The sequence below is a fragment of the Megalobrama amblycephala genome, linkage group LG2, assembly GCF_018812025.1.
Source record: "Megalobrama amblycephala isolate DHTTF-2021 linkage group LG2, ASM1881202v1, whole genome shotgun sequence".
NCBI classification, from domain to species: Eukaryota; Metazoa; Chordata; class Actinopteri; order Cypriniformes; family Xenocyprididae; genus Megalobrama; species Megalobrama amblycephala.
In genome coordinates, this window is record NC_063045.1 from 38,410,903 (window position 1) to 38,437,139 (window position 26,237).

Sequence of the window (26,237 nt, forward strand, 5' to 3'; positions counted from 1 at the left end):
ATTTAAGAAAAGTAACCGTAATAAAATTGACTGATATTCATTGTGAAGTGTAAAATACTGTAATTTCTTTCTTACGTTCCAATCTAACGGTTATTTTTCGATGAGACTCCCTCTTAGAAGTAAAAAATTATATAAATACTGTTCGGTTTCTCGCACAAACCGATCGTTTCGTGTCTTAGGACATCAATGTGTCGTCACGAGGCGCAGGGTTTAATTTGCATTTGTCTGTGCTTGTTTTGTTTTTTTTGCTCTCATAGATTTTGTTACCATTGCCATGCATTATACGACTGACAGACGGCAACGGTTGGAGTTAAAAATCATCATTTGTGTTCTACTGAAGAAACAAAGTCACCTACATCTTGGATGCGCTGGGGGTAAGCAGATAAACATCAAATTTTCATTTATGGGTGAACTATCCCTTTAAATTTTATATTACTGTAGGAAATAGCAAATGTGAATTATTGAATTTGAATTTGAATGATCATTTTGCTCCAAACGTTGCACATATGGTATGGAAAATGTAAATTTAAATACAGAAATGCATTGCATATTACATTTCAAATTGAATATTGCTACACATAAGCTTCCCTAGTTGAATAATGTTCTTCGTGTACAGTTACCCTGTGCGCGGTCTTGTCTGGACTTGTGATTCTCCCATCCTGTAGATGGCAGTGTGTGATAGGAGAGACGTTTGTTACGTTAAAACCACCATCGAGGAAGAAACATAAACTTGAATTCGAAAATGGCGTCCGACGTGAGCCGTGATGGTTCTGAAAATAAACGCAAACTAGACGAAGATGAAGATGAAGGGGAATGGGTCGGGCCTCTGCCCAATGAGGCAACACAAACAAAAAAGAAAAAAGGTAGGCTGACGTTAAATTGACTTCTATTACTGTCCCTAAACCGAGTGAGCTGCTTACAGTACACAGTTCTAGACAGCATTTTGGGCACTAAAGTCGCCTGTATTATGTCTAGATTGACAGTTAATAAAGTTTTGAGCAACAAACTGTGCTAGACAGTTGTCTTGTATTTTCATAGCAGCTAAATGATTTCATTTTACAGTTTTGTTCACACTGAGATGTTTTATTAATGAACCAAATGTCTTCTGCTGCAGTTCTTGAGTTTGAAAGATTGTACCTGGACAATTTACCCTCTGCCTCCATGTATGAAAGAAGTTACATGCATAGAGATGTTATAACACACATTGTTTGCTCCAAGTAAGTTTTCTCCAACTTGCCACCTCAGAATATTTGACTAGTAAATCAATAATATATTAGCAAGAATTTTTCTCTGAAAGCCTGGTCAGGCCAGTAGTTAAGATTTCTACTTGCATTGCCCGCATTATCACTAGTCCCACCACAAAAAATAAATAAATTAAAAAATATATATATTTTGTAAATTGTAAATGATTTAAGGTTTATTTAAAATTAAATGTTATATTAAAATGTATGTCTTTTTTATTTTAACGCACACATTTTTATAGCTTGTAATTCCACTGTTATTTAAATTATACAAGAAACTCCAAAACTCAAAAAAGCCAGCTAGATAATTTACCTAATTGACAAGTAAAAAAAAAAAAAAAATAATAATAATAATCCAACAAGCAGAATTTACAACTTTTATGTACCATATGTTTAAGATTACAAGCTGTAAAAAAATGCATTGACACAATAAATAAAAAAAATAAATAAATTGTATGATATAGTGCTGACCCAATAGGGCAAGCAACAGAAACCGTCTCTCACTGGCCCTGGTCAAGCGGACTTCCTTCCTTATTGCTGAGCCCTGGAACTTATATGTAAGTGCATTTATTTGACTCGAGATGTACTGATTATGATTTTCTACCACACCAGAACAGATTTTATCATAACAGCAAGTCAAGATGGGCATGTGAAATTCTGGAAGAAGAAGGAGGATGAGGGCATCGAGTTTGTCAAGCACTTCCGCAGCCATTTGGGTAGGTTTCTGTTACTACACTGACCGGGTGAGCAACACCCTAGAAACCACTTTCAGTGCCTTTAGTATAGCATTGTGGTAGTGAGTTTAATATTATAATAAAATAAAATAAACTATTATGCGTAATTAATCTGGCTGCATTTGTCTCTGGTGTGTAGGTGTGATCGAGTGTATTTCTGTGAGTGCGGAGGGTGCGCTTTTCTGCTCTGTGGGTGATGATCAGGCGATGAAAGTTTTTGATGTCGTCAACTTTGACATGATAAACATGCTCAAACTCGGGTAAAATCTTGCTTCTCTGTGTGTGCGTACCATCTGTTATTCTTCATTTAGTCTACCTTTATTTATATGGTGCTTGTGTTGTATTCTGAGTGAATTTCATGTAAAAAATGCATAAATATTTCATATTTTATTTTCAATTAATGTTGTTTTTAAAAAATATAGCAAAGGTCTTAAAAATCCAATGTATCAAAGGCAGATTGGTGTCTTCTGGTGGGAGTAAATCATTTGTGTGTATACATACATACATGCATACATACGCACATTTATAGATACACACACACATACTTTATCGTTACTGATTTGTAGATTTTCGCAAAAAATTGATCTGTATTTTTTTTTGTATTTCTCATTAATTTCCAAAGCTCACAAATGAATTGTCCACAATTTTTTGTGTATTTATATAGCAAGTTCTACAAAAGTCACCAAGTTTCGTACTAATCTGATAAAGTAAAAAAAAAAAAAAAAAAAAAAAGAATTTCCAGTTTAATTTGACCAAAGGCCAGCAGAAGCTTAAGAAAGTTATTTATTTTTTTCAGCTTCCATCCAGGCCAGTGCGAATGGATCTATAATCCAGGCGATGCCATCTCCACAGTAGCCTGCTCTGAGAAATCCACAGGGAAGATTTTTGTATACGACGGACGTGGAAGTAATCAACCCCTGCACACATTTGAAAAGATGCACACTGCGCCACTGTCTCAGATCCGCCTGAATCCGAAATATCGCGTCATAGTGTCAGCTGATAAAGCGGGAATGTTGGAATACTGGACGGGGCTCCCGAGCGAATTCAAATTTCCACGGCAAGTGGATTGGGAGTTCAAGACAGACACAGACTTGTACGAGTTTGCCAAAAGCAGAACGTATCCCACCAGCCTGGTGTTCTCCCAAGATGGAAAGAAAATGGCCACCATCGCCGTTGACCGCAAAGTGAGGATTTTCCGTTTCCTCACTGGGAAGCTGATGAGGGTGTTTGACGAATCATTAACCGTAAGTTAGTGTTTTATAATTATAATAATTATATATTCACAGGTTTAACAAATGCACATTGGAAGAACTTGTTTTGTCATCTCTGTGCAATGGCAGATGTTCACGGAGCTCCAGCAGATGAGGCAGCAGTTGCCCGATATGGAGTTTGGCCGCAGAATGGCGGTGGAGCGAGAGCTGGAGAAGGTGGACGGCATCCGACTGACCAATGTCATCTTCGATGAGACCGGACACTTTGTGCTTTATGGCACCATGCTGGGCATTAAAGTCATAAATGTGGAGACTAACAGGTAGAGAATACACAGCACACAATGAAATGCATTTCTTATAAGATGAGCATATTTGTCTTTTTTTTCTTTTTTTGAAGCACAGACATAGAACAAACTCATTATACAGAATAATGAATATTAATATATGAGCACGGAGAATATGACAACAAACTCACAAGCACAAGGGAGAAATGTGAAAGAATATTAAATAGGGATAATAATAGGCTACTTTGATTACGTTTACGAGCACTGCAGTCTCAAAATCAGTCTTTTAGAATAATCGTGTCGTCGCGTTCAGATAGGCTACACCACTGTATCAGTGTCCAGTTCGCACATATAATTCATTTGAAGAAGACTTGATGAAATATGTGTGCATAACTACACCATGCTGGTTAATGTTTGGTGCAGGAGAATGTGTGAAATAAAAACTTTAAACACGGATACTTTATTCTGTATGAGCTATGTGCCACGTGGCTAGTGTTGTTAAACAATGCGGAGCTCTGCGCTGAAACCGACCATATGCGCGTGTATATCATTATAACAGTCGTATTTTTCATGTGTTCGTATTCAAACTCCAGCTCTGACCGCATCGCGAGCAAAATACAAACAACACACGTGTGCTTGCTGTGCTGAAGGAAACAGTCTACAGCTCGTTTGAACGCAGCTAGAGCAGGCAGAGGTGAATGAGCCGCACTTTTGGGACATTTGAATTCTCCCCTGTAATGCGATCTCATGCAAACATATTTTCCTTTTGTGCTGTAGATCACAGCAAAACAATCCACATGCACACAAACCTCTGCTCTGGTCGCGTCTCAGGAAAACACACTGTGTTGTAGCACTGAGGAAACGAACACCAAAGATATGTCTCTGAATGACAACAGACTGAGGCGAGAGAAGTCATACTTCCTCATGCATAATACCACAATTATAATCTTATGCATACTACAGCGCAGTGATTGGATTAAATGAGCTTTATGTCATGAATATATGTCGAGAATCGCTCGAAACGGTCTACGTCAGCATGTTCGACCATGCCCATACTTGGGCCGAAAGTACACAATGACGTCAGATTTTGTGACGTTACTCCGACTCAGCTTTTCTAACCGGAAGACAGAAATCGTTCTGAAAAATGCAAAAATAACTATATTTCACTTATGAATAACATTAATGAGTACCTATAGTGTTTTCAATGATGTGCAGCCTATACATATCTGTTTACATCTCAAAAAAAGGGTTTCATGACCCTTTAAATAATTCATTTTTATAATTTTTTTTTTTTGGGGAGGCATAAAGGCTTACGTTTAAACTGTCAGTCCAAATCTGATTATTTGTGTATCTGATTGGAATCTGCTAAATTAATGATGTCCATATTGTGTATCGCAACTGTTTGGATCCGATTTGTGTGTCCCGTGGCGCTCTTTTGTTTTCCGGAATATCTGCATTGGTTTCTATGACAACTATGCTGCCTTGGTAGATATACGTCAAAAACAACAACAGCAACGTGGACGGGTTTGCAATACAGTTGTTGTCTTATTTTCAACATGACAATGTGTAGCCGCTGCGATGGACTACTGTGTCTTCTGAGGCAGCAGCAGAAATGTAGGAGGCTGGTATGTGCAGCTTTATTCCGCGCTGGTGTCTCCGCTGGTTTCAAAACATGTCTCCGTTATTTTGTCATTCTGCTCATCTGGCACTTTGAAACAACTTGTTTCTGCAGCTTTCAGCATGTTTCCTGTAAAAATGTCAGACATTTAACTTCTACGTGGTGTGAGAAAGTCATATAAACCATGCGAAATCCAATCAGAGCAATCTGAAACTGATTTCCAGAAATGTGATTTGAATAGGATTTCACACTTGCTAAATATGATTAGATTCCAATTGGATATGCACAAAAATTGGATTTGGACATTCTAAATGAGGTTAAAGTCAAATCTGTCAAGGTGGTACAACTGTCCTGATATCATAATGAGGAAAAGCTTCATTTAAAATAATTAATTTGAAAGTTCTTCAAAAGAAAAGCTTTAGTAGTGTGGAATTTTTTTTAAATAGTTTCTTAAATATTTGAACAAACTGATTATTAAGAAGCTAAGCTAAGATGACAGCATTTGTCTGCATTAAATCAATACATGAGCCATTCCGAAAGTGTTTTACTGTTTATGTGAACTGTTTTCTTTGTCAAGGTGTGTGCGGATCCTGGGCAAACTGGAGAACATTCGTGTGGTGCAGTTGAGTCTGTTTCAGGGAGTAGCCAAGGCCATGCAGGCAGCACCTACCATTGAGATGAAGGCCTCCGACAACCCAGCGCTGCAGAGCTCTGATCCAGACCCCACCATCTTCTGCACCTCCTTCAAGAAGAACCGCTTCTACATGGTGTGATTCCATAAACTCAGTGCATTTCCAATGCTATCCTGAAGCTTTGATTTCTGTATATATTACTACAGTGATTTATTTTCAGGCTACTACAGTGATTTCTGTATATGTTACTATAGGGCTTTTCACAATACTATACTATACTATAGTATAGTACTATAGTACTATACTATAGTAATGCTTTTCACATTACTGTATCACGTTACTATAGGGCTTGTGCAGCGTTCACGGCATGTTATTACCATAATTACGAGATTACAACGCGTGGCGTTCTTTTTTTGAGCTGTTCACATCCTCGGACTTGGAATTATGCGTTTCTATGGCAATATTATCAACTCCAAAATCAATCTGCAGTGATCATGTGGTACAAGTCGGAGCTCTCAGAAAATTAATTTTAAAAGTTGTAATTACGAGTTCTGCTTCAAGGACAAGTCGGAATCTTATAATTATGGTAATTCCGACATGTGGCGTGAATGCACCTTTGCTTCACGTTTCACACTGCTCATAGTTTACCTGGGGTTGAAGGATTAGTTCACCCAAAAATAAAATTTCTGCCATTAAGTACTCACCCTCATGTCGTTCCAAACCAACACAAATTTGGAACACAAATTAAGATATTTTTGTTGAAATCAAATCATTTTTTTTTTTTTTTATCCCCCCATAGAAAGCAACTTAATTACCTTCATTCAAGGTCCAGAAAGGTACTAAAGACATTGTTAAAATAGTCAATGTGACCACAGTGGTACAACCTTAATGTTATGTAGTGACAAGCATACTTTGTGCACAAAAACAAAAGAAAACAAAAATAGCGATTTTATTCAAGAAGTTTGTCTCTCCCCTGCTATTCTCCTACTCTTTTTATGCTCAGCGCTTCCAGGTTCCACGTCTGAACGCCGGCTCAGTATTAGCCGCCGCTGTTCATGTGAGCAGCACGACGCATGCCTGTGATGCTGACGCAGGAGCTGGCCAATAATGAGCCAGCGTTCTGACGTAGAACTTGGAAGTGCTGAATGTAAACGGCGTAGGAGAATGACAGGGGAGAGTCGAATTTGTTGAATAAAGTCATTATTTTTGTCCACAAAAAGTATTCTCATCACTTATGGGGTTTAGAACAACGATAACTACAGGTTAAGTGCAGTGTGAAAAATCCTTATGTTACTTTCGATTGGTGTCCAGAAGAATCTGATACTCGAGACTCTTAATACTGTATTTTTGGTTTTGAACAGTTTACAAAGAGAGAGCCGGAGGACACCAAGAGTGCTGATTCTGACCGTGATATCTTTAATGAGAAGCCATCTAAAGAGGAAGTGATGGCAGCCACACAGGCAGAAGGGCCAAAAAGAGTGTCAGACAGTGCCATCATTCACACCACAATGGGCGACATCCACATCAAACTCTTTCCTGTGGAGTATGTTTTTTTTTTTTTGTCATTTTACTGCAGTTTAGTCTGAGACAGCAGTATGTTTATCTTTTTTTTTTTTGCTTCTCAGGTGCCCCAAAACAGTGGAGAACTTCTGCGTCCATAGCAGGAACGGTTATTACAACGGCCACATATTCCATCGCGTCATCAAGGTATGAGCACCTGTAGAGTGTTTAGATGTGTGCCTAAGGATTTGAATGTTTTGATGAGAGTTGAAGAGGTGGCTTCTTGTGTTTAGGGCTTCATGATCCAGACGGGAGATCCGACGGGCACGGGTATGGGTGGAGAAAGCATCTGGGGTGGAGAGTTTGAGGACGAGTTCCATGCCACACTGAGGCATGACAGACCGTACACCCTCAGCATGGCCAACGCTGGCCCAGGAACCAATGGATCGCAATTTTTCATCACTGTTGTCCCAACTGTAAGACCATCATATTAGTTTTTTCCAGATTTACCTGATTACCGCTAAATCGCCATCACCTGCTTTCAAATGGAGCGGCATTTAATAGACAGAACCGTAGATCACTGAAAAGCCACGCAATATCGGCAAAACCGGCTTTACTGACGAAATGCACGTGACAATCGCATGCGATATATCGCCCAGCCCTAAATTTAAAATAACCGTTTTCTATTTGAATACATTTTGAATGTAATTTATTCCTGTCATCAAAGCTGAATTTTCAGCATCATTACTCTAGTCTTCAGTGTCACATGATCCATCAGAAATCATTATAATTGTCTTTAAAGTCACTTGATCAATTTAATGCATCATTGGTTAATAAAAGCAATAATTTCTTTAAAAAAAATAAATAAAAAAAACTGACCCCAGACTTTTCAACGGTACATGTCTAAGAGAAAGTGGAAATTTTAGGGTTTTTTGTTGTTGTTTTAATAGGACTCTGTATTATTACACACATTTCCAAATTTTATTCTGATTTACATGTTCTCGATTAAATTCTGATTTTGATTATGGGTGTATTTCAGTTACAATGTCAGATACAAAAACAGATACAGTCCTCAATAACAAAAAAAAAAATCTATTATAACTCATTATAGAATTAAACTCCTGAGCACTTCAGCTATAATGTACTGCCGTACTTGTACACAATTTTGTTTTATGTATTTTATTAAAATATTCCTTCAAGTAATGATAATTTGATGTTAATTCACTAACAACTCTGATAAATTATGCAAGTTTTTAATGAAGGATCCATCATAATGATTTAGATGGCAACACCAAAGTTGATGAATCTTTTTAAATGATTCAGTAAAAGGACTGGTTCATAAGACTCGATCAATTCGACTACACTGGTTGCACTGTTTTTGATTCTCTAAAAAAAGGTTTATAAAAGATTTGTTTGTGGATGAATAAGACTACACTGATCAGGCTGCATATTGCATTTAGTATGACTTCTTTTGCCATTGAGCTATAGTTTCAGCAGTTGAGACAGGAAATCAATAATGAAGTTGTTCAAATGAATATTAAAAGGTTAGTTCACCCAAAAATGAAAATTCTGTCATTTATTACTCGCCCTCATTTCATTCCAAACCCGTAAGACCTTCGTTCATCTTCAGAACACAAATTAAGATATTTATGATGAAATCCGAGAGGTATAAGCCTCGTTCAGAGACAGCAATTTAACCACCACTTTCAAGGTCCAGAAAGGTACTAAAGACATTGTTAAAACAGTCGACGTGACTACAGTGGTTCAACTTTAATTTTATGAAGAGACAAGAATACTTTTTGTGTGCAAAAACGAAACGAAAATAACGACTTTATTCAACAATATCTTCTCTTCTGTGTCATTCTCATATGTTGTTTACATCCAGCGCTTCCAGGTTCTACGTCAGAACGCCGACTCATTATTGCCCAGCTCCTGCGTCAGTCACACACATGCATCGTGCTGCTCCCATGAACAGCTTTGGCCAATAATGAGTCGGTGTTCTGACATATAACCTGGAAGTGTTTGTAATAAATGGCGTATTAGAAGAAGAAATTGTTGAATAAAGTCATTAGTTTTTGTTTTCTTGTCACTCGAACGACATGAGGGTGAGTACTTAGTGACTTAATTTCATTTTTGGGTAACTAACCCTTTAAGATATTTAAAAATAAATAAATAAATAAATAAATGTACCCAGCCCCAATTATTCAATTCAGTCAATGTAGTCATAAAATAAACGTCACACTGCTGTCACTTCTTGAATGCCAGTTACAATGACTTTTGGAAAATCATCTCAAGTCATTCATTTTGAGATGGGCAGTTTGGCTAATAGTTGAGTTAATCCAATTACTTGTTTTCTCATTCTCTCTCCAATTAGCCCTGGCTGGATAATAAGCACACAGTCTTTGGGAGGACCACTAAAGGTATGGAGGTGGTCCAGCGGATCTCCAACTTAAAAGTCAACCCCAAAACCGACAAGCCATATGAAGACATCAGCATCATAAACATCACTGTCAAATAGATGTACAGTCTCAGCTGTACTCTTCTGATTTTTGTAAAATAAAGTACCTTTTTTTTTTTAATAATACTCATTTTCATTAGTGATGCATTATTCAGCTTTGTTTTTAATAGCATAACGTTATGAATAGTTATACAAAAAGCCATCAAATCAACAGCAAATGTGGGTGAGCACTGTGCTTCTTGAGAGGCTTCCAAAACTCACATTAACAACAAAGTCTTTAACAACTTCAGATCCTCCTGCAATAGGGGACAAGGAAAGTCTTCACACATGCTTTTCATCTAAATACAGTTAGTCAACATTACATGGCAATGAGGATCAATGTTTCAAACCAAAGGATGGTTCCTAAACCCAACTACTGCAGTTAATCTGTCAAATAATGGAGCGTTTACATACGGACACATTTGCGTTATAAAGTGTAGATGCTAGGAAATGTTTCTTGTTTCAACAAATCAAGATATAGCAGGTAAGCAGTGGACTGATGAACTAGAAGCAGGTTTACTTTATATCCATGACAACTACAATTCTTTAAAATATAAATAATCAGTAACTTTTTTTTTTTTTTGCCACAAACACATCCATCTCTCCATACATGGTGAAAATACACCTACACCCATGCATCAGTCTTAAGACCACAAAGTACATATCAATAAATATTTACAGGCTCATTTAAAGCCCCAAAAATTCACAACAGCCATAAAAACAGCTGGAGACATTTTAAAAAATGGTATGCCTTAAAGTGAATCTAACAAAAAACATGTGTGGGTCACATTTTACCCCCAAAATAATTTATTTTTTATTTTTCTACCATTCAGATTTTTTTTACATTGATATTTTCATAACCATTAAGCACATTATACTCCATACAGATGTTTAAATTATAATTCCCAGTAATGATTTAATTATTTATTTCAATAAAAATCCATAAATATTACCTACCATGTCTAAATGTTTAAAACAACTTCACATTAATTTACAGTAATGAGAATATGAGGGTATAATGTGCTTGACTGTAATGAACAATGTTATAATGCAAAAACTCAACATTCATAAACGTTGAATTTTCTTGATTCGAAATCTTTTTTTTTTTTATATATTACAGGGAATCATGACCTACACATGTTGACAGGTTTTGTGAAATTTACCCTATTACTTGTGTGTAACGTTTGATCAATGGCAATGGATTTGATCACATGACCTTTCCTATGATTTCAGTAGCTAGGGTTAATCTTACACAACAGGCACTTCACATTGCAGTAACCATGAACCTGGTGATTGAGCCTAGTTTTATCCTTATCTAAGGGGCTTTGCCTACGATTAAAACATTTAATAAATCTATTAAACCTTGTGTTGTTTACACACATGATACTACAGGGATTTCATGAGGGTGTCTGTACAAAAATGACCAGTATATTTTGCTTAAGCACATCTAGAAATATTTCCGGGCATTAGTTACTATTAGGCGAATGAGCAAACTGACCTTAAAGAGGAGCATCATAACCCAGATCTTAAATTTCTGTTTTGACAGAAGGTACGTAAGTTCATGTTCGTTAACTTCTTTTCAAAGGAATAGTTCAGGTTAAACAACTTTATGGACAGCATCTGCAAATATATTTTGTTTACCAAACACAATTTCGACTCTCACTTTGTAAAAATAAATCTTTTTTTTTTTTTTTTTTTTTTTTTAACAGTAAAGCATTTATAATGGAAGCCTATGGCGCGATCAACTACACTTGCCCCATAGGCTTCCATAATAAGTGTCAAAACGATTTTTTTATTTACAAACTGAGTGACGAGCTGAAATTATGTTTGGTGGTATCTGGCAGATGAGTCCTCACTTAAAGCACTCCATTTATGTACACCATTGAGCCACGAGAGCACACAGCAGCAAGTCTACTAATGTATGACATGGGTAAACATGAGCAGGGTGACTGTGCAAATGACACGGACAGGCTTGAGTTGTAAGTCATAAGTCTATTGAGTGTGGGTAAGCGTCCCTCAGGCCACATCCAAAACTCCTGCAGCCACCAGCTGGCGTGAGAGCCAGTCCAGCCCCTCGTGTAGACCCATACCGCTGCGGGCGTCACAGCCCTGGATGTGCCAGCTGCGGCCACAGCACAGTTTGTGTAAGCTCAGGAGCTCTGTCATTTCCTCCACGGACACCGCACCAGGAACGTCCTACAGAGAGACACATCAAATAGTCTAAGTCAAGGGATCGATTCACAGCAAACTCATACACGTATTGGAAAAACTTGTTACATGTCATGCAAGTGTTTCTGAATTAAAGCATCTGCCAAATACGGAAGCACTTTATTTTACAGTGTCATTCTTACACATATTACATGTACTTACTATAGTAATAACAGTAAATTACAAGCAACTAACCCCAAGCCAAACCTAATCCTAACCCTAAGGACATGTTGTTAATTAAAAGGTGCAGTAAGCAATTTCTGAAAAACACTTGAAAGTGGATCAGACGGAGCAACACACTTGTAGACAATCAGCAGTAGGGGGCGTATACACTCCTGATGGGGGAGGAGATATAGCGAGAAAGAGAGGTTATGATCAGGCAAGAGCTTTAGGACCCGCACTTGCACTATCATTTACTCACCCTCATGTTTTTTCAAACCAGTATGAATTTCTTTTGTTTTCAACAGACAACAGACAGGACAATACATCGATTCTCAATGCGCGATACAGTTATTCTGGATCAATTCTGATGTTTTCCGAATGTATCATGATTTTCTCTCAAATCAATTCTGAGTTTAGTTTTTAACAGCAGATGCCGCTCTAGGCTAGTATTTAAAGGTGCCCTAGAATTAAAAATTGAATTTACCTTGGCATAGTTAAAGGCAGGGTAGGTAAGAAATTTTGTTCCAAATTTGTTTAAACTTTCTATATATATACATGCATAATTAAAATGTAAGAACTCTGATAAAAAGAGTATAAAAATCGAGTGACTCTAGACCGTTTAATCTGTATTAAACACAGCTCATTATTTCCATCCGGGACGAAACATAGGATTGGCTTAGGCGGCTGTCACTCTCTCGCAACCATGGCAACCACCCTTTTGCCACACATGACCTGCCCACTTGCGCGCGCACGTTTGATTTGGGGAATCCAAGAGGCATGGATCCTAGGAGAAACAGCAAGCTAAATTCACAGTACCGGCCTATGCAGTTAGTGAAGGCAAACCAGGCAAAAAAGGAAGACAGTAACAGTACAAGAAAAGGCAATGAACAAAAAGTCTTTGGATAAACAAAGAAATAAAACGCGAGTTAATATCGGCGTGGCTCTCCAGCGATGGCGAGAACTGAGGGAACTCAAGGGGCTGAAAAGTGACTCCTTGATGGCTTTATTTCTGCTGGACAGGTAAATCTTTCTTTTTGTATTTTGATCATACATATTTTTTTTGTTTATTTTTTCATGAAGCATGTGTCATTAGCACACGTAGCTGCGTAATATAGCTAACATAACATTACTTAGCGAGCCGTAGTAGAGACGATAAATAATGATAGCTATAGTGTTGAATTGTGCATAATTTTACCCTCTGTCTAACTCTTTTACCATGTTCACCTGTAAGTTTACCTGCACGTTTTTTTCGCCTTTGTTTTGTTTTTATATTCTCTACCTATGTTTACTGATGTCTTTATCTTGTATCTGTGTGTGTCGTACACACTTTGTTGTATGTGTGTGTTATTATTTTGTGTCTGCAATGCAGTTGTGAGTTGATATTTGAGTGTATGTTACTCTGTTGATCTGTAGAACAACGTATATGTTATGAATCTTACACGAAATTCATCTTCATCACAGTGTAAATGATGGTAATGGAAAAACGTGTATCATGCAACCTGTTTTTAGCTTTGCCTTATAGATAACTAGCTCGTTAGCAAATCAAAAAATATATATTTTAAACTTTACCAATATCATTATGCTAGCTTGATAGTGAGTACTAAAATACATCTTGTTTGTTTATCTTCATAATTATAAAGTTATTTTTATTACATGTGATTCTGACATGATGTCACTACATGCACTGTGCTCCTTCCTCTCCGCTCGTCTCAGGTAAATAATGCGTCTTCCAGCTCAGTGGTCGGAGTCGCACGTTCATGCGTTTTGGGGGCGTGGCTTTGGAAGGAGCCCAGAAGGGAGGGAGTGGAGTGAATGGAAATAATGAGCTGTCTTTAAAACAGTCGTGAGAGGTCTACAGACACTCGATTTTTATACTTTCTTTTTCAGAGTACTTACATTTTAATTATGTATTGATATATAAATAAAGTTTAAACAAATTTTGAAAAAAAGTTTTTTATACATTTTTTTGCCTACCCTGCCTTTAAATAACAAGAGTTCAGTACATGGAAATGACATACAGTGAGTCTCAAACTCCATTGTTTCCTCCTTCTTATATAAATCTCGTTTGTTTAAAAGACCTCCGAAGAACAGGCGAATCTCAACATAACACCGACTGTTATGTGACAGTCGGGCTCATTAATATGTACGCCCCCAATATTTGCATATGCCAGCCCATGTTTGAGGCATTACACAAGGGCAGCCAGTATTAACGTCTGGATCTGTGCACAGCTGAATCATCAGACTAGGTAAGCAAGCAAGAACAATAGTGAAAAATGGCAGATGGAGCAATAATAACTGACATGATCCATGATAACATGCATGATACTGTATTCACGGAGACAAGAGCCGTCGTTATTTTCATTATTAAACACTTGCAGTCTGTATAATTCATAAACACGACTTCATTCTTTATAAATCTCTCCAACAGTGTAGCATTAGCCGTTAGCCACAGAGCACAGCCTCAAACTCATTCAGAATGTAAACATCCAAATAAATACAATACTCACATGATCCGATGTATGCAAGCAGCATGCATGACGAACACTTTGTAAAGATCCATTTTGAGGGTTATATTAGCTGTGTAAACTTTGTTTATGCAATGATAGAGTCGAGAGCTCGGGAGGGGGCGGAGAGCGCGAGCAATTAAAGGGGCCGCAGCCTGAATCGGCGCATTTCTAATTATGCCCCAAAATTAATAAAAAAAAAATCTATGGGGTATTTTGAGCTGAAACTTCACAGACACATTCAGGGGACACCTTAGACTTATATTACATCTTGCAAAAAAACGTTTGATGGCACCTTTAACCGCACACTCAAATGCTCATGAAGAAGAGCGCAGGACAGCGCTTGTGCGTTCGGCTGAATCATGTAAGTTGTTAAATATATTTGCACTTTGACTCAGAATGCTTTTATGACGTAAAATTAATGTAAACAGCCCACTGCGAACACCCTTGTAATTTGCTTGAACCTTTTCGAACTTTATGAATGATAATTTAGGTTTAAGTGGTGTGTGTAAAGGAATTGGAAGCAGGCAGCGTACGGCTGTTTCTAAAGCACATAGTGCCATCTGCTGTTAAAAACCAAGCTCAGAATCGATTTGCGATACATTCGGAAAATATCAGAATCGATACAGAATAATTGTGTCGAGAATCTATTGTCCCAGCCCTAGTAAATGAAGACAATTTCCATTTTTGGGTAAACTATCCCTTTAATATAAGTAAAGCTTTCCCAGTGCTGGAGAGACCTAAGCAGGAAGCCCTGAAAACGGACACCGAGGTTGCGTTGTTTCTGCTCTGATGCAAGTAACATTGGTTTTGAGTGTGTGCTGCTGGCCACTAACAGAGAACTCTTGCTTGTATACACCGATCAGGCATAACATTATGAGCACTGACAGGTGATGTGAATAACACTGATTATCTCTTCATCACAGCACGTGTTAGTGGGTGGGATATATTAAGCAGCAAGTGAACATTTTGTCAGCAAAGTTGATGTATTAGAAGCAGGAAAAATTACTTTTTTTTTTCTTTGATTTGAGCAAGTTTGACAAGGGCCAAACTGCGATGGCTAGATGACTGGGTCAGAGCATCTCCAAAACTGCAGCTCTTGTGGAGTGTTCCCGGTCTGTAGTGGTCAAACGTGGTCCAAGGCAGGAACAGTGGTGAACCGGCAACAGGGTCATGGGCAGCCAAGGCTCATTGATGCACGTGGGGAGCGAAGGCTGGCCCGTGTGGTCCGATCCAACAGACGAGCTACTGTAGCTCAAATTGCTCAGGAAGTTAATGCTGGTTCTGATAGAAAGGTGTCAGAATACACAGTGTATCGCAGTTTGTTGTGTATGGGGCTGCATAGCTGCAGACCAGTCAGAGTGCCCATGCTGACCTCTGTCGACCACCGAAAGCGCCAACAGTGGGCACGTGAGCATCAGAACTGGACCACAGAGCAATGGAAGAAGGTGGCCTGGTCTGATGAATCACATTTTCTTTTACATCACATGGATGGCCGGGCGTGTGTCACTTAACTGGGGAACACATGGCACCAGGATGCACTATGGGAAGATGGCAAGCCAGCAGAGGCAGTGTGATGCTTTGGGCAATGTTCTGCTGGGAAACCTTAGATCCTAATATCCATGTGGATGTTACTTTGACAGGTACCACCTACATAAGCATTGTTGCAGACCACGTACACCCTTTCATGGGAACGGTATTCCCTGGTGACTGTGGCCTCTTTTAGCAGGATAATGCACCCTGCCATAAAGCAAAAATGGTTCAGGAGCAATTTGAGGAGCACAACAACGAGTTTGAGGTGTTGACTTGGCCTCCAAATTCCCCAGATCTCAATCCAATCGAGCATCTGTGGGATGTGCTGAACAAACAAGTCTGATCCATGGAGGTCCCACCTCATAACTTACAGGACTTAAAGGATCTGCTGCTAACATATTGGAGCCAGATACCACAGCAGACCTTTAGGGGTCTAGTGGAGTCCATGCCTTGACGGGTCAGGGCTGTTCTGGCAGCAAAAGGGGGACCAACACAATATTAGGAAGGTGGTCATAATTTTTTGCCTGATCCGTGTATACTCTTGTGTAATCCTTTTTTTTTGTTCTTCCTCATCATTCATTCATTGTCTTGGCTTGGCTTTATTTTTCATGAAGCTTCATTTTGCTTCTCTTCTGCTATGATAAAGATACATCCACTCTTGCATTGCATGTTTGTGCATTTTGGGGGCAGAGCAATGAAGCGAGAAGTGTGTTTGTTTGTTTTGATTTCAAACATCAACAGTGTTCAACAATGATTCTCAGACATCACTTACTGCACCTTTAATATTACTCAGTACTTATTTGTATAATTACACTGTAACAAGGACATCTTAAAATAAAGTGTAATCCCAAATACAAAAATGCATTATTTGTAACTACTAAAATGAATTATGTAATTAATAAAACTTTTATGATTTCACAGACAATCCTTTTAAATGGTGAAATCTTCCAGTTTGATAAAGGAGATTCTTAAAGTACATTATTATTTTTTTTTTTAAAGCCATGCCAGCATTAATAATAACTATGTTCAAAACAAAAATAACAATAACAAACATTTGTTCACGTCTCACCTGTTTGTTGGCGAAGATGAGCAGCAGAGCATCTCTAAGTTCTTTCTCTGTCAGCAGTTTGGCCAGTTCACTGTGAGACTCCATCAGCCGGTCTCGGTGACAGCTGTCAATCACAAACACCACCGCTGGGACACAAAACAAATGACCAGCTTCAGTCATACACACTCATTAATGTGCAAAGTAATGTGAATTTCATTATCAACAAAGTCACAATTAAGTGAATTATTAACTCCAGAAACAGCAACTTCACAAGAGTGAGTGACATGTTACCTTGTGTGTTCAGATAGTAGTGTTTCCATAGTGGACGGAGTTTATGCTTGCCACCCACATCCCAAATGGTGAATTTCAGGTTTTTGTATTCAACAGTTTCGACATTAAAACCTAAAACAGAAATAGAATCCTTTATTATCTAAACACAGAGGCATGTTTTGCATTTTTTTTTTTTACATTTATTCCCGTTACATGAGGATACCTATAGTTGGTATGGGCTGCATGAACTCATCTTGCTTCAGTTTGAAGAGAATAGTAGTTTTCCCAGCTCCATCTAAGCCCAAAGTCACAACCCGGATCTCCATCTTTGGACCAATGTGCACACGGTTGTCCTGTAAAAAATACTTAAGATGTAATATAAGTCTAAGGCGTCCCCTGAAAGTGTCTGAAGTTTCAGCACAAAATATCCCATAGATTTTTTTTTTATAATTTTTTTAACTGCCTATTTTGAGCCATAATTATATATGCACCGATTCAGTGCGCAGCCCCTTTAAATCTCGCGCTCCCCCGCCCCCGAGCTCTCGACTGCCTTAACCAGCATGAACAAAGTTTACACAGCTAATATAATCCTCAAATGGATCTTTACAAAGTGTTCGTCATTCATGCTGCATGCATGCATCGATTCCTGTGAGTATGGTATTTATTTGGATGTTTACATTTGATTCTGAATGAGTTTGAGGCTGTGCTCCGTGGCTAAAGCTAACATTACACACTGTTGGAGAGATTTATAAAGAATGAAGTTGCGTTTATGAATTATACAGTCTGCAAGTGTTTAATAATGAAAATAGCGACGTCTCTCTTGTCTCCGTGAATTCAGTAAGAAACGATGGTAACTTTAACCACAATTAACAGTACATTAGCAACATGCTAACGAAACATTTAGAAAGACAATTTACAAATATCACTAAAAATATCATGTTATCATGGATCATGTCAGTTATTATCACTCCATCTGCCATTTTTCGCTATTGTCCTGGCTGCCCTTGTCTAATGCCTTGAACATGAGCTGGCATATGCAAATATTGGGGGCGTACATATTAATGATCCCAACTGTTACGTAACAGTCGGTGTTATGTTGAGATTTTTCGGAGGTCTTTTAAACAAATGAGATTTACATAAAGAGGAGGAAACACTGGTGTTTGAGACTCACTGTATGTCATTTCCATGTACTGAACTCTTGTTATTCATCTATGCCGAGGTAAATTAAATTTTTCATTCGATGGCACCTTTAAAAGCACCTTCAAATGCATCATCACTACACAAAACATGCTAATAACACAACCAGACATGGCAAAGTAATTTTATGTTATAAAAATGTCATATGGTGCAACTGTCCAAATCTTGACAAAGATAATATGCATGAAAATATAAAAACTTTTTTTGGGGGGGAAAATAATATGATGTACTTAAGGTGTATGGAAAATGTTAGTTTTTACTTGATGGTTACACCACATGAGATGTTTAAGGTGTTGTCACATTTACTGCTGTTCAGTACATTTTCATGGTCAAAATAAGTAATTTCAATTGCTATCCACTCAATCGTGAATTTCACTTGAGAGTGAAAAATTTCGCCACGGGTTCAAGCTGGTTACGCGGATTCACTGTATTCACCAACAAAAAGCTGCATGGTTTAAGTGACTTCTGTGCAAGTGACTTCTGTGTGAGCAGATCTTTACACATCACTACACTATTGATAATATACCTTTTTGTCTTTTGACCTTTATTTTCACCAAAATTGCGCTAATGTGACCACACCTTAAAGGTGAAGTATGTAATTTCTGCGACACTACTGGCACCAAGCAGAATTACAAAAATACAGCATATTTTCAAAATACCTTGAATCATTAGAATACATTCTCACATTCTCTCGCATTCTCGCGTTTCAATGCCTCCCTAGTTATTTTAGGTCAGTGAAATTTTAATCAGGCTACTTGTCTAGTCATAAATAAGTAAGTAAATTTCTCTTTCACTTGCCCCTTCAAATAAAATCTGCTTGTCTTGGACAAGTGCTAATGTCGAGCCCCATAATAGTAGTTAGTAATAGTAGTAGACTAAGAGAATGTATTTTAACATAAAAATCTTACATACTTTACCTTTTAAATTTTATTAAAATTGGATAAAAATAAACATAACATTGCATTACAATGCTCATACTGTGTGCAGTGCACTGCTGGGGGCATCTGTTTGTGACTGAAGGGACGGTACAATACACTACACTGACTTCAGTTCATATGCATGCAAATGCAAGAGACTGGATACACAAACTCATGCAAAGTTTGCTGTGTACCAAAGTTCCAGTTTTGTGAACTCTGATTTGAGAATTCATATGAAGTGAAGATCAAATAAAATAAAATAAAAAGATTGATACATCACAGAGTGATAAAGAACACAAAATTTAAAGCTACAGGTTTACAGCACTGCAGGAAAGTGGAGTAGGTAGTATATTTTTACATTTTGGGTTTATTCGTATGTGTGAAATGTTACTTTTATGTTACCTTCGTAAAAGTAACAGGGATCCCTGCATCCAGCTGAATATGGTCAGCCAGCTCTGTAAACTGCTGCTGCTGTTTCTGCAGTGTCTCTAGTAGTCGGTTGATCTCCTGTTTCGCCAAAACCACCCTGCAATCATCCTAGCAAAAAACAAAAAACAAAACAAATCAACTTAAATTCATTGAACTGCCTATGATCCAACTGATTCTGTCATGTGACAGAGTCTGTACCTGCTGCAGTGTTTTCTCGCAGTGCAGACAGGCAGTGGACACTTGTGACAGCAGTATGGTCATGTCCTCCTGCTGCTGTCGAAGCCAGATCAGCCTCTCTCGGACGTGTGCGTCCACCACACTCAGAGCCATTTCCTCTTGACGACACAACGTCTCATGCAGATCAGCAAAGTAGGCACGTACGCAAGACCGGGCGCTTTCTGCTGTTCCTGGAACCTGAGTAGATACCAAGATGTTAAGGAAAACCTACTTAGATGCAAATTCATTAGGCGATTACAATCACCCAAAAACACTCATACATGTTCAGTGTGGGCCATGCCCATGCTGTCCTCCACGATCTGCTCTCCTCCTTCAATCTGCTGCACAATGCCCACTAGTTTCCTGGAGTACTCTGACACTTCCTCTGTGAACGTACGGATGCAGTGTGCCATATCCAGGATGGATGCTCGAATCTGGTTGGCTTCACCCTCTAGTACAGCATGCTGGTAAAACATTTTCATGAAAAGAGATCAGGAAACAAGTGACTGAAAATGTGAATAGTAATAGGTAAAAAAAACATCAAATTTGGAATTACCCAAAAATATTTAAATGATCCAATAACAATTCTTAAAGTACACCATAACCTTTTTAATCCATGCTTTTTTTTTTTTTTTTGCTATACATAATGTGTAGCAGACCTCCCAATTCTTACCCTTTTTGTGAGTTTCTGCTCACAAAAGGAAACTCGGGTAGGGTAAGAATTGTTTGGTTGACAGCAAATTGATTTGATTATATATTAACTAATTTTTTATTTGATATGTAAAATGAAAACAATTCAATTTGATTCAATACAGTGAAGGACAAATCGATTTCAAAACCCATAATGAATCTTGTGTTATTTTGGTATCAATATATTTATACTATTATTATTTTTATCAGAGTACATATATTATAGCTTTTTCATTTTAATGTTACGTAAAGTGTAGTCATTTTGTTGTTTTCATCATTTTGCTTTTTTTTTTTTTTAAAAAGTTGCTTTTTTTATTTCAATTTTAGTTATTTTAGTACTTTAAAACAATAATGAGAAATGTAGCTAGATGAAATAAGTACATGAAATTAGTAGTTTTTGTACCATTTATTTTCATTTTAGTTCATATTTATTTTATTTCAAGTAACATTTTTGTACTTGAACAACAGAAACACCAAAACAATTGATTCATTATTTCAAAAGTCAAATTTCAACACATTTCTTGAATGCAGTTGCTTCTGAATGACTTTTAAACAATGTATCTAAATAAACATTGTTGCTCCATTCCTAAAACTTAAGAAAACTTTTCCTAAAAGATTACAAAATTTGGAAGAATCGATATGGGCTTGAAAGAGAATCAAAGCTTTGTGAATGAGAATCAAATTGAATCAAGAAATCCAAGCCAATATCTATGCCTAAAGATTAACAAGTGATTTTGAATTGAGTTGCACTGAAGTCTCGTACCTTATGCCCTTGGTGCTTTCCGTACTCCTTGCACACGCAGCACATGAGCGGCCCAGGTTGGCAGCCATCTTCCAGGCAGACAAACTCAATGGCGTGCACCTGGTGCTGCGGGCAGAGCATCTTCTCATGGGGCTTGTCTGCCAGGGGCACACGCCGATGCTTGGCCAGCGTTCGGGTGGAGTGGGTGAGCTGGGAACACTCGGCACACAGGTGCGTGGCACACACCGTGCAGTACATGGAAGCAGTGTGAGTCTCATCCTCATCACAGCGGATTACACACTAACAGAGACATGGCAGAAAAGAAACCCAAATTCATGATAAAATCCCTGTTATTATTTACTGTTAATATAAATACACATTTTAATACTGAAATCGCATTTTTCTAACCTCGCCCATGTCACGAAGCGCATCCTCTGACATGCCTGACTGATTGGTGGCTCCATTCTGTAGCCGTTCAAGCAATTCTAACAGGGCAAAGTTCTTCTTTAGGCCCCACACACCTGAGTCTCCTGGAGAGCAAAATAAGGAAATGTTTCTTCCCGCTACAGAAAGCCTAAATATTGAATTATACTGTTATAATAAAGAACAGAATGGCAATGTTAAACTCACCCAGCTCTGTGACCTGTCTGTCAAAGGGGCAGCGAACTGCCCTGCCGTGAAGAGGCAGACGGGTCAAGCAGTCGTGACACACTGTGTGTCCGCACAGCAGCAGCCGCGGCACCTTGTCCCCTTGTAGTGAAAACACATCCTCGCACACACCACACTCCAACACCTTTACAACGACATGCATACGTGTGATTAAAATGTATTGATTTATCATTTTAAAAATCTAAAATCAACAATTTTATTGATTGATAAACATTTTCAATATATATTATGTATACATATATTAGGGGTGCTACGATTGATCGGCTACCAAATTGCACTTAAATGGTCAAATACACACACACGTATGTACAAAATTACTGTCTTGACGAGTATGCACATAAATACAGCCGTTTTTTTTTTCTCAGTAGCCTATACTGGATCTATGCATTCAGTTTTAAAGTGACAGCTGTCTAATAATCTTGCTGCTGTCTGATTTTTTTTTGCCTTTTGTTGTTGATTAACATTAATGACACTCACTGCTCTTGAATAACTCACTTTTGTAACCTTGATTGTAAAGATTAATCTGTATTTAATTTATTCAGAGAAGACTATCCAGTATTTACATTTGACTCCTTATTAAGTATTTCTTACCTCAACACTACTCCTACCTGAAAAAAAAAAAATATATATATATACTTAAAGCACTGTTTATTTCATTTGTATCTTTATTCTATTTATTTGTGCTACTGCTGGTAAATTGTTTATTTGTTCTTATTTTATTACTGACATCACTTGAAATCAGGCTTGTGCTGTGTGTAAGTTATTGTGTAACAATTGCCCCATTGTAAAAACAAAACTGCACTGCACGATCAAACATTTAAAGATAATTATGTTTTTTGAAAAATGTCAAAGAAAACGCCACTGCTTCCTGTGATCGACGATCATCTCTAAAATTCATGCCTCCCTATATATATATATATATATATATATATATATATATATATATATATATATATATATATATATATATATATATATATATATATATATATATATGATGGTTCCGAAATGGTCAATATTCATATTCATGCATTTTTATTAATATTTATGTTACTCGTTTATGGCTTATGATTTATCAGTTTAACTTTTGATTTCCTATATGTATGTAATAATATTTTATATATATTAATTCTTATCATATTTTCAAGTATTTACTTGTTATTGTACTCTTATGGTTATTCTTATTTTATATTTAAGAGTATGCTTGTTATGTTCAATTGTTCCAGTGTGACAGGTCACGCTGACACGTTTGTGGTTAGACATTGGTTTTTCAGAATTAGCCTAGTGCTCATTTGAATCTGATCAAAATATGCCTGCTGACATTTAATAGTGCAAGATTTGCAAAATTCCCTAAGGGTTAAAACAACTATTTTTGACACTGGACCAATGGACGACGTAATGGGTGAAATTAACCTTTTTTCATTTTAACAAAAACATCAGTTTGAGTGGGTTGGGAATTTCCCTGTATGCTTATAGTATAATATGGACTGAATTATTGATAATTTAGCTTTTTCTCTCCTTTGCTCTACTGGGCTTCTGCTGCTTCTCTTATATCTGCAAATGTCTTAATGTTTTAATTCTTTCTGATTTTCATCTATTAGATACAATACTCTGGATTTTACAATACTCTAAATTTATGATTAACTATTGACTAATACTTTATGATGGTTATTTGACCTTTTGGTTTGATTAAATATTTTCATTATCGATTAAAGTTTGCGTGTGAGGTTAAATTTAATTGTAATTAATAAATAATTTTTCATCAACGTTATCATCAGCCTGGATCTCTCAAGTTTTTGCATCAATATATATATGAAACAGTGTGTGTGTATATATATATATATATATATATATATATATATATATATATATATATATATAATGATGACAGCAGTGGTGCTGAATAGGTTAGATGTCTAGCTAAATGACTTTCTATTATTCTGACCGGTTGGTCATTTAGCTCGCCAGCTAACCTATTCAGCACCACTGTTATAACAGTACATTTAACACTATTTCATAACGACTTTTTAATCGTGTCAGGAGCTTTTAAATGAGTATGCAACAGTGTGTTTAATATAAAAACCGCAGTGTCAGTTTTGAATGATGCTATCATTAGCGTGCTAACGCCCTGCAGAATCTCACTGAACTCCACTGGGACAAAAAAATAATAATATCATTCCCATGATTTTATAAACTCAACCTCTAGCGTGTAGTTATTTATGTCATGTGCATCATACCTTCACCGCATTTGCGGTGGTTCCGCGGCCGTGTCGCACACACGGATCCATCGATGCTGCGCTTGCCTGTTTATTTACACCGACAGCAGCGGCCATCCTCGGACTGAACCATCTGATGACACGTCGGTGTGAACATGACATATTGCTTTTGAACAAGATCAAGTTGTCATATAATAAAGAAAGAAAACGAGTTCACAACATGTATTTGTTCACTTATTCGTATTATAATAAAAAATGTATCACATTTGTTGTATGACTGAAATAATAAAAAATTACCATTCTTTCACAAAGTCACCCTATGAAGTCACTCTATGATAATGGATCAGTCCGTCAGCTGTTTCAGTCGATTACGTGCTGTAGTTCAGGAAATGTACACAGGCTACGTTAGAAACCGCATACTCTCTGAGTAGGTACTTAATTTCAATAAATACTTGCTTATCGAGCGCTAAAAGAGTACGTACTTTATACCCCGATCCCGTTAAGCATGAATGCGATTCGGACATCATCCGCCATGTTGACGTTATCATGTGACCTATGACGTTATCACAAGCGCAACCACAAGATATATGAGCGACAGGTTTAATTAATCTATCTGTAAATATCTTGATATAGATGAAACTTGCTCAAACAGCTGCCCATATCCCCTAACTCAACATCATTCGATGCGTTCGAACATCATTGCTATAATACTTAATATCAGTGCTATAATACTTAATAAATATAATATTAATAGAGTGCATGCACCCCAATACACTGGACGCAACAAAGTGACTATTTCAAATCCATTTGTTCTTTGTGTCAAAAGTAACGGAGTATGTCAGAAATAGAACGAGGCATCAGTTTACTGTCAGGGATTTTTTGTGCTGCATCGCACCGCTCGTGTCCGGTGTAGACAGGGTATATTATAAACATTACAAATATACAGTATACAGTATATATACAGTATACGGTATATAAGAGTTGTACGTGAAGTTAGACTGCAGGTTCAACACTAGGGGGCGTATCACTGATACATACTGGACATAACAGTACATTGGCGAAGCTCAGGAAAGGCATCTGTGTGATGGCAATTGTTCCTCATGATGTTGCCACAGAGTCATTATAAAAAACAAAAAAAACCTCAATTTTAGTGGATGGTTTTCCTTAGTATGCCAAAACAAACTGTTTACCAATGCGATTTTAAAACAGTGTAAACTTTGAGATTATTAAGGCCATATTTTGTTTAAACAGTTCAAATGTTTGCCTACTGTAGGCTACTGTTTTACATTTTAATGGAGTTACAATAATCTAATACTCCATTTTGTATCCATTAGGTGAAAACATAAAAGTAAATCCATGTCATACAACTGAGACAAAGTCAAATAAATGGTTTAGGCTATTAAACAAGTAGGCCTAAATGGTTTATTTTAAAATAGTTCCCAAGTCATTCAAATATGATCAATACAAGATCCTTCTCTTTGGAAATTCTTTTTATTGTGGAGCTTTGCCTAATCTGTGCCTGGGAAACCAGCCCTCCTGGTTCATTTTAGGTCAAGGCATTTTTTAGGACATTCATTTACAGACAGTAACACATCAAGCACAGACTTGTTTCTTTAGGTAATGTTTGTAGGTTCTGCAAAAGTCCTTTGAAAGAATGTGTGGTTCTATGTCCAGGGGCCACACTCCTGTTCCTGCTGAACTGAGCCAGTAATTTACTAC

General features: G+C 37.4%; 2 protein-coding genes across 5 annotated transcripts; one reads left to right on the top strand and one right to left on the bottom strand.

Moving 5' to 3' along the window:
- The first annotated feature begins 652 nt into the window (after positions 1 to 652).
- Positions 653 to 9,804, top strand: ppwd1 (peptidylprolyl isomerase domain and WD repeat containing 1). Its single transcript, XM_048174732.1, has 11 exons — positions 653 to 863; positions 1,115 to 1,217; positions 1,854 to 1,957; positions 2,115 to 2,235; positions 2,772 to 3,219; positions 3,316 to 3,506; positions 5,666 to 5,855; positions 7,082 to 7,263; positions 7,346 to 7,427; positions 7,514 to 7,696; positions 9,595 to 9,804. The coding sequence occupies exons 1-11, from the start codon at positions 743 to 745 to the stop codon at positions 9,736 to 9,738; spliced, it is 1,869 nt and encodes a 622-aa protein (XP_048030689.1). The 5' UTR covers positions 653 to 742; the 3' UTR covers positions 9,739 to 9,804.
- Positions 9,805 to 9,821: 17 nt separating this feature from the next.
- trim23 (tripartite motif containing 23) lies at positions 9,822 to 25,099 on the bottom strand. Of its 4 annotated transcripts, none has more exons than XM_048174760.1 (13): positions 25,001 to 25,099; positions 24,816 to 24,893; positions 24,540 to 24,651; positions 22,264 to 22,426; positions 22,042 to 22,163; positions 21,655 to 21,933; positions 20,483 to 20,665; positions 20,184 to 20,399; positions 19,959 to 20,093; positions 17,666 to 17,795; positions 17,464 to 17,574; positions 17,194 to 17,318; positions 9,822 to 11,913 (listed from the first exon to the last, which is right to left on the bottom strand). In XM_048174760.1, exons 3-13 carry the CDS (start codon positions 24,633 to 24,635, stop codon positions 11,734 to 11,736), a joined length of 1,740 nt encoding a protein of 579 aa, XP_048030717.1. In that variant the 5' UTR covers positions 24,636 to 24,651; positions 24,816 to 24,893; positions 25,001 to 25,099; the 3' UTR covers positions 9,822 to 11,733. The 4 variants fall into 4 exon arrangements, with proteins under 4 accessions (XP_048030717.1, XP_048030701.1, XP_048030707.1 ...); XM_048174744.1 differs by having other exon boundaries at positions 24,540 to 24,684; XM_048174750.1 differs by having other exon boundaries at positions 24,816 to 25,070.
- Positions 25,100 to 26,237: the final 1,138 nt, after the last annotated feature.

Bases quoted from the DNA above. Each gene is read 5' to 3' on its own strand.
- ppwd1 (XM_048174732.1), top strand. From the start codon at position 743: ATGGCGTCCGACGTGAGCCGTGATGGTTCTGAAAATAAACGCAAACTA. The intron at 3,507-5,665 runs GTAGAGAATACA...TTCTTTGTCAAG, and splicing joins ATAAATGTGGAGACTAACAG to GTGTGTGCGGATCCTGGGCA. The intron at 7,264-7,345 runs GTATGTTTTTTT...TTTGCTTCTCAG, and splicing joins ATCAAACTCTTTCCTGTGGA to GTGCCCCAAAACAGTGGAGA.
- trim23 (XM_048174744.1), bottom strand. From the start codon at position 24,680: ATGTCATGTTCACACCGACGTGTCATCAGATGGTTCAGTCCGAGGATG. The intron at 20,400-20,482 runs GTATGAGTGTTT...GTATCTACTCAG, and splicing joins GCATGGCCCACACTGAACAT to GTTCCAGGAACAGCAGAAAG. The intron at 17,796-19,958 runs GTAACATAAAAG...TATTTTTTACAG, and splicing joins TCCCTGTTACTTTTACGAAG to GACAACCGTGTGCACATTGG.